Source organism: Stomoxys calcitrans, chromosome 2 (genome assembly GCF_963082655.1).
Source record: "Stomoxys calcitrans chromosome 2, idStoCalc2.1, whole genome shotgun sequence".
Classification (NCBI taxonomy): domain Eukaryota; kingdom Metazoa; phylum Arthropoda; class Insecta; order Diptera; family Muscidae; genus Stomoxys; species Stomoxys calcitrans.
Genome location: NC_081553.1, coordinates 55,687,440 through 55,696,419, shown reverse-complemented (window position 1 = coordinate 55,696,419; position 8,980 = coordinate 55,687,440). Strand labels below are relative to the sequence as shown.

Sequence of the window (8,980 nt, the reverse complement as noted above, 5' to 3'; positions counted from 1 at the left end):
TCCTTATTTGTAACAGGTCCTTATGTGTACCAAGTCTTTATTTGTACCGGGTCCTTATTTGTACCAGATACTTTTATGGTACCAGATATTTTTTGGTACCATGCATTTTTATAATACCAGGTACTTTTTAGTACCAGGTACTTTTTATGGTGCCAGATACTTTTATGGTAGCAGGTACGTGTATGGTATCAGATACTTTGTGGTACCGGGTACTTGTATGGTACCGGATACTTGTACGGTACCGGATACATATACGGTACCGGTTATTTTTATGGTAGCAGGTACGTGTATGGTATCAGATACTTTGTGGTACCGGGTACTTGTACGGTACCGGCTACATATACGGTACCGGTTACTTTATGCTACCGGGTACTTTATGGTTCCAAGTCCTTTACCTGATACCATTTACTGTTATGGCACCATGTACTTTACTTGATACCAGACACTTTCTAGGGTTCCCGGTACATTTATGGTTTAGGTACTATCCGATTGCTATTCGTTTTGGCAAAATTTTTGCACGTAGTGTTCAGTTACGTCATCCAATAACCATGCCAAGTGTGATCCAAATCGATCTTTAACCTTTTATAGCTCCCATATAAACTGATATCCAGATGTGAGATATTGAGTCCCTAGAATTGGCTATTTTTATTGCCGGGGTTGTTCTGTTATGACTTCCAACATCGGTGGTAAGCATAATCCAAATCGGTTTCCATATAAACCGATCTCCCGATTTGTCGAACACGACATTTTGTGGTAAAGGGTACTTTCATGGTACCTGGTACTTTCATGGTATCAGGTATTTTATGGTACCGGGTACTTTCATGGTATCAGGTATTTTATGGTACCGGGTACTTGTATGGCACCGGGTACTTTCATAGTACTAGGTACTTTTATGGTATCAGGTACGTTATCTTATACCAAGTACCCTTATGGCACCAGACACTTCACCTGATATTAGGTACTTTACCCGATACCAGGTACTTTTATGGTACTAGGTACTATCAGATTGATTTGGCTGAAATTTTGCATTTAGTGTTCAGTAACGATTTCCAATAATCATGCCAAGTGCGATCCAAATCCATCCTGATATAGCTCCCATATACTCTGACATCCGGCAATTTCTGTTATGACTTCCAACATCGTTGGTAAGCATGATCCAAATCGGCTCCCATTTAAACCGGTCTCCCGATTTGTCGAGCACGGCATCAAAAAGCTTTAATTTTCGGCTTATTAGGCAGAAATTTGGTACGTAAAGTTCACATGTGCCCATGTGTAGAATCCATGGTGAAGGGTTTCCCATTGATTCTACACATAAAAAAAGATCTCCCCATTTGACATCTTAAGCCTCTGGAATGGTACCTGGTACTCTTATGGTACAGGTATTTTTATGGTACCTTTTCCTTATTACCAGGTACTTTTATTGTAAAAGGTACTTTATTGTACCAGGTCCTTATTTGTACCATGTCCTTATTGGTAACAGGTAATTATGTGTACCAAGTCCTTATTTGTAACGGGTCCTTATTTGCACCAGATACTTTTATGGTACCAGGTATTTTGTGGTACCGAGTACTTTTGTGGTACCATGCATTTTTATAATATCAGGTACTTTTTATAGTGCCAGATACTTTTATGGTAGGTACTTGTATGGTACGTGTATGGTATCAGATACTTTGTGGTACCGGGTACTTGTATGGTACCGGATATATGTACAGTACCGGTTACATGTACGGTACCGGATACATTATGATACCGGGTACTTTATGGCACCAGGTATTTTTATGGCACCAGGTACTTTATCTGATACCATGCACTGTTATGGCAACAGGTACTTTAACTGATACCAGGTAATTTTTATTACCGGTGTTCTTCTGTAATGACTTCCAATATCGGTGGTAAGCAAGATCCAAACCGGCTCCAATATAAACCGATGTCCCGATTTGTCGACCACTTCATCAAGAATCTTTAATTTTTGACTTATTAGGCAGAAATTTGGTACATAAAGTACACATGTGCCCGTGTGTAGAATCCACGATGAAGGGTTTCCAAGATTCGGCACGATCCACTGTAGACATTTAAAATGTTAGCCCCTGATTTGTTTTTTGCCAAATTTGGGTTCAAGATGTCACAAAATAATAAACATTTTAAAATCAAAAACCAAATTGATAAGAAGTGCCCCCCACCCTCCAAAATTTCAACAAAAATTATCAATTTCCAGTTTTTCTACTTTAGTTTTAGTCAGTCTAATCGCCGATGCAGTCGTTGTATTGAAAAACTTTCTTTGGAATAATGCCAAAATATTCCATTGCAATCCTTATACTCTCTGTTTTTGCCACCAAAGATCCACAACCCGTGCAGGCAGCAGATGAAAATCCAACCAATGCTGAAAGTTTGGAATCAGCTCGCCATGCAAAAACACAAGAAATACGCAAATATATGAATGAGACGGTAGATCCTTGTGATGATTTCTTTGAATTTGCTTGCGGCAATTGGAGAACCCATCACCCGGCCTCGAAGAGCACTAAACAAACCCGAGCATTTATGATGGCTGTCAATGTGATAGATAGCAAACTTCCCAGCTTATTGATGGCAGAGAATGAAACGGATACGGAAACTGAGATAAAAATAAAAACATTCTATAAATCCTGCATGGCTGCGTATCCGGTGAATCGTAGTGTATATAACCAGGAACTTACAGCGATTGCGAATGACTTTTTTGATAATCCGCAATTGTTGGGCAATGAAACATGGCCAGAGGAGGAAAATTTCAATTGGCTGAAAACGGTGGCAAACATCTACCACAAGTATGGGCTAAAAATTATTCTGGGCTATGATATCAAAGCGGATATCAATGATAAGGATGCTCATACCATGACCTTGACAGGGCATAAGTCTGAAATGCCAGACGGTACCCATATTGGTATAGCTTTGCAAAGACTTCTTCGCACAGATGGCCACAAGAGCTTTAAACTGGGCCAGGAAATATTTGGATTTCACCAAGCCCTGATGAAGATTGCCGCCCACAACGAAGACTACACCATCATAGAAATAGACGAGTTAATAGCCAAACATGCCGACGAAATAGACTTGGGTTTGTACTTCAATATTTCTTATGGTTCTGTACCCCATGGTGAAATTATCTACAATCCCAAACATTTGAGCTCCCTTGTGAAACTACTCAACGAAACTCCTCGCCAAGTGGTGGCCTTGTACTTGCATTTTCATGTCTTCATCGATTTCCTTGATATGTGGCCATCGCGAAAGAGCGATTTCAAAATGTATTGTGCGAATAAAATCAAAAAGCAGTTTCCCGATGTGGTGAGTTTCATGTTCTATGGAAACTACAATGTACAAAAAGCCGAGCAACAGGTGGCCAACATATGGCAGGATATAAAAATGTCCTTGGGATTATTACTTGAGTCCAGGAATCTCAGCTGGTTTGATGATGAGACACGTGAGAGTGCTTTGGAAAAATGGCATTGGGTTCAGATGATGGTGCCTTCATATCAGGATGGTTATCTGGAGCAGCTATACAAAGATCTGGTGTTCCAGCCCCAGGCGCATTATCTGGATAATCTAAAGGCATTAAAGACGTTTAAAGCAGCCCGCAAAAGAGCTTTATTGAATCAGGCACCTCCTATGGATCAACTTTTGAGTATGACCACTCCCATCTATTCGTTAGTGAAAAATAGCATTCTGGTACCCGTTTCAATGCTCAACACTTCCTACTTCTATTCCCCCTACGACCCTGTTGTGCTACAAATGGCCCGCCTAGGTTTTCTATTGGGCCATGAAATTCTTCATGGCTTCAGTGGTAGCGGTCGTCAATTTGATCGTCTGGGCCAGTATTTTGGCGAAGCCAATGATGATATGGAACAAATATACCATGATCGCAATGAATGTCTGCAGGAGCAATACCATAATCAAACTTATGGTGGCAGCGCGGTGCCCCTAGGTGACCAGGATGAAAATGAGGCTGATATTGGAGGAATTCTATTGGCCCTGCTTAGCTATCATCGTTGGCGTGAGCATGAGAAACGCACTCAAGCCGAATTGGATTTGGAAATTTTACCCGCTTTGAATTACACCACAGATCAGTTGTTCTTCATCTATTATGGCCAAACATGGTGTGCCGATACACATAAATCGGTGCGTTCTATGATCATTCAAAATGATGATCATGCTCCTGACGAATTGCGAGTGTATGTACCGTTGACCAACTTTAAGGAGTTCTCTGAGGCTTTTCAATGTCCTTTGGGTTCGAAAATGAATCCGGTGAAAAAATGTGGCACCTATTGAGATCAAGGAGAGGAAACAAATGCAACTCTTGAAAGGGGAATAAAATGGAATTTTTTTGGAATATATGAAAATTTCTATTAATTATCCCAATAAACTTTTTACACCATTCACTATTGGTTGGGGGTGTACCATTAACGACGAATGAGTAGAAAAATACCCTAGAAAAGAGCTTAGAACCATTCTAGCTCGAGTTTGGAAAGAGTTATTCTAATGATAATGAGGATTGGCGTAAAGTGGACGCATGAAACTAGTGTGAAACAAGTTTTGGTCCCATCCGGACCATAATGGAATGAATTTTGGAGACCACAGTAGAAGTCATTGTGTAAACTTTCAACTAAATCGAATAAGGATTTTGCCCTTTAGGGGCTCAAAAAGTTATATTAGGTTATAGACCTATTAAGATCATATATCTTGTTGAAGGCCATGGGAGCCATGGGAGTTGTACAAAATTTCTCCCAAATCTGATAATAACTGCGCCCTATAGAAGCTCAAGAAGAGGCTCGATCTAAGATTGGTTTATATGGCAGCAATATCAGGTTAAGGACCGATTTGAACCATACTTTGCACAGTAGTTGAAAGTCTTAACGAAACACGTCGTTCACAATTTTAGCGAAATCGGATAGGATTGGCGCCCTCTGGAGGCTGAAGAAGTCAAGACCCCAGACCAGTTTATATGACAGCTTTATCGGGTTATGCATCGTTTTCACCCTCACTTGGCACAGTTGTTGGAAGTTATAACATAACACCTTCAGCCAAATCGGATAAGAATTGCGTCCTCTAGTGGCTCAAGAAGTCAAGATTCAAGACCGGTTTATATGGAAGCTATATCAGGTTACGGACTGATTTGAACCTTACTTGACACAGCTGTTGAAAGTACAATACTAACAGAACACTACATGCAAAATTTCAGCCAAATCGGACCAAAATTGCGGCTTCTAAGGGCTCAAGAAGTCAAATCAGGAGATCGGTTAATATGGGAGCTATATACAAATATAAGCCGATATGGCCTATTTGCAATCCCCAACGACCTACAGTTTGCTTTACGCATTCGACGGCTATCGCGATTTCGACGAACGGACGGGCATGGCAAGATAGACTCAGAATGTCGATACGATTGCAGATCAATATTTCGAGGTGTTACAAACGGAATGACTAGATTAGTATAACTCCATTCTATGGTGGTGGGTAGAAAATTCCATTTGTGTTTGTTATATCCTCCACCATAGGATGGGGGTATACTAATTTCGTCATTCTGTTTGTAACACCTCGAAAAATGCGCCTGAGACCCCATAAGGTATATATATTCTTGACCATCATGATATTTTAAGTTGATCAAGCCATGTCCGTCCGTCTGTCTGTCTGTCGAAAGCACGCTAACTTTCGAAGGAGTTAAGTTAGCCGCTTGAAATTTTGCACAAATACTTCTTATTAGTGTTGGTCGGTTGGGATTGTGAATGGGCCAAATCGGTCCATGTTTTGATATAGCTGCCATATAAACCGATCTTGGGTCTTGACTTCTTGAGCCTCTAGAGGGCGTAATTCTTGTCCGATATGACTGAAATTTTTCACTTGGTGTTTTGGTATCACTTCCACCAATTGCGCTAAGTATGGTTCAAATCGGTCCATAACCTGATATAGCTGCCATATAAACCGATCTGGGATCTTGAATTCTTGAGCCTCAGGAGGGCGTAATTATTATTCGATTTGGCTGAAATTTTGTACAACGGCTTCAATATCCGTGTCAAATATGGTCTGAATCGGTCTTCAGTCTGATACAGCTCCTCTATAAACCGATCTCCCTATTTTACTTTTTGAGCCCCTAAAAGGCCCAATTCTTATTCGATTTCGATGAAATTTTACACATAAACTTCTACTATGGTCTCCAATACTCAATTCAATTAGCATAGAAATTATTTTCTTCTTTCCTTAGTTCGCCTAAAAAGAGATACCGCGCAAAGAACTCGTTAAATGCGATCCATTGGGGGAGGGTATGTAAGATTCGGCACGGCCGAACTTAGCACGCTCTTACGTGTTTTTTTGTATGTTTGTTCCGTATAGACAAAAAACGGCTGGACCGATTGCCTTGAAATTTTCACAGTTTGTGTAGGTTAGTCTGATCCTCCCCCTTATCCCAAAAACAACATCCAACATCAAAAGTGGACCGTTCGGACAGTATGGTATCAAATGAAAGGTATTGAAGAATAGAATACGAATATGGTATTAGAAATTGGGTCCACGTACCCAGTAAGTCAGACAAATTGAACATTAATATCAAAGGTATTCGGGTGTAGATTACGAATCTGGCATAAAAAAATCAGGGGCTCCAATGAAATAGATTTTTGGGAGTAAAGATCTAATTTGATACCTATTTTATGGGCAAAGTTTCGGAGTGCCAACCCCAGCCCAAAAACGGCCTCCAAACCGTAAATATTTGTCGATTACGACAATTTTATGCTTAAATGAAAGTTATTTGGGATTAGAGCAAGAATTAGATATACATATTTCGGCGAAATGTTTGAGTTATCATTCCACCACCAAAAACCACTCCCCGTTAAATGGATATAGAGACCAATGAAGGTAAAAAATTAATATTATTTTGTTTGGATCGTATAGACTTAGATTTACTTTCAATATTCAGATAGTTTAAAATGATCAAGTGATGAGAATAGAACACTTCATATTTCAATTTTAGTAGGGGATTATGTGAGGGATTGCACTGCCACTGATCAACCCAAAGTGGTATGTAGCGCGATCTGGTAATAAGGGATCTCGAATGGAAGGCAGAACGAATCTGACATAAAAGTATGATGTCATGCGTTTGGGGGTTATCGTTTTTCCTAAAACCACCTATCATGACAATGAGGGTTTTACAAATAGAGTACGATCCTTATTTTGAAATGTGGATTCAACTTTCAGAGAGTTTTACGCCAAAAAGCACCAACGGACATATGTAGCTTTACTATGACAATATGGCGCTCAAATTCATGGTATTTGAGAATAGAGTAGGAATTGGATATCACAATTTTGAGCCAACCATCTTAAGGGCCTCCAAACTTGAAAGGACATGTTGCCGATTAAAAAAAGTCTGGGTCTAAATAAATGAGTTTTAGGAGTAGAGTACGATCGTAACATTGAAACATATAACAAGTGGCTGAGGGTCCGCTTTATACCTAAGTTGACATGTAGACCAATGATGGCAAATTAAGGGTATATGGCAGTAGGGTAAAAATCTCTACACAGTAAGTATGGTAAGTACCTGAAATTGCTATAAAGAGTTAAGTTTCAAGCGCTCGCCCCTCCTTTAATTTCCACCAAACGCACATAGGTATAACCCGGTAGTAACAGTATGGTGCATAAATTAAAGAAGAGGGGTACGAAATGAAAATTAAGAAAAAAAATAGCTGGACAGGGACCGCTCCGCTGCGCCTTATTTCACTCTCTTATTATATCTGAGCTCAAAATAGGCACGGTCAGGAAAAAAGTACTGCTAGGTGGTGCTGGTACAGCATTTCAGATGTGTCCTCCCTGAAACACTTGGTCATAAAACAGATATTAGATTTGAGCCCCTCTTTGCCATAACCCACAAATATGTCCAGTTTGAGGGGTATATGGGGTGGGACGGCCACCCACGCACATAGCCCTATTTGAGCCCCAATTGTCATTGGAATAGAGGGAGTTAAGGGGGTGAGACGACCCCCCAAAAACTTCCATAGTAGGCAAACATGGCCGGTTTGAAGGGAGATTAAGGGGCGGTACCTGAAATAATATCGGCATCGTGCTTGAGCACGATTTTGTTTGAGCCCCATAATGTCAAGCATTAGGAAGGTGGCTATCTAGATATTTGACACGCCTTTCATTTGTGTTCTTAGTAGTCCTACATGACAGTTTGGTGATGTTTATACTGGGAAGAGAGTCCCCCCGACACTAAGACCCATACGACCAATTATTTGAGTCCTTTATTTTCGCGATGACGTATCCTATATAATTGAATCCTATATCAATATTAGATTTGATATAGGATTCATGGACCTATCGTTTAGTTCCCATATTATCCCGATCGAACTTCATGTCCTTTTGAAGCGCATTAGGTCGTTGGGCTCAGACTCTGTCCCAGACTCTGTCGCAAATGTGTATATCAGATTCGTAGTCAACTCTCAAAGATCTTTCATTTTATACTCATTTTGTTACGTTAGACATTCATGCCTGTGTTGGGGGTTTTTGGGGTTGCAGGGGCCCCGTAAACACCTTGGACCAAATTCTTATTCCAGATATGTACTTTGAAATACTTTTCATTTGATATTCATATTGTCCCAGTCGGTATATATGTCCTGTTGAGGGGTTTTTGGGATACAAAAGGGTGGTATACAAAATTTCGCATAAATCGGTGCACCAATCTCCGAGATCTGGCCATCCGAAGGGATGTCCAATACCTTATTTTCACATGGGGCTTAAACTCTACCATTTGTGAAATTTTATGAAAATTGGTTCAACCGTTTTTGAGTCTATATGGAGCAAACAAACTAATAAACAAGCATACAAAGCGCAACAATTTAATTTTTATAATACACCACCATTGGATGGGGATATAATAACCCAGTCATTCCGTTTGGAACACCTCGAAATATTCGTCTAAAATCCCATAAAGTATGTATATATTCTTGATCGTCTCGACGTTCTGATTCGA

At 40.1% G+C, this 8,980-nt stretch overlaps 1 protein-coding gene across 1 annotated transcript; it reads left to right on the top strand.

Annotated features, from left to right (window-relative positions):
* The first annotated feature begins 2,248 nt into the window (after window positions 1–2,248).
* LOC106096228 (neprilysin-4) lies at window positions 2,249–4,339 on the top strand. The gene has a single exon (XM_013263873.2). The coding sequence runs from the start codon at window positions 2,287–2,289 to the stop codon at window positions 4,294–4,296; it is 2,010 nt and encodes a 669-aa protein (XP_013119327.2). The 5' UTR covers window positions 2,249–2,286; the 3' UTR covers window positions 4,297–4,339.
* Window positions 4,340–8,980: the final 4,641 nt, after the last annotated feature.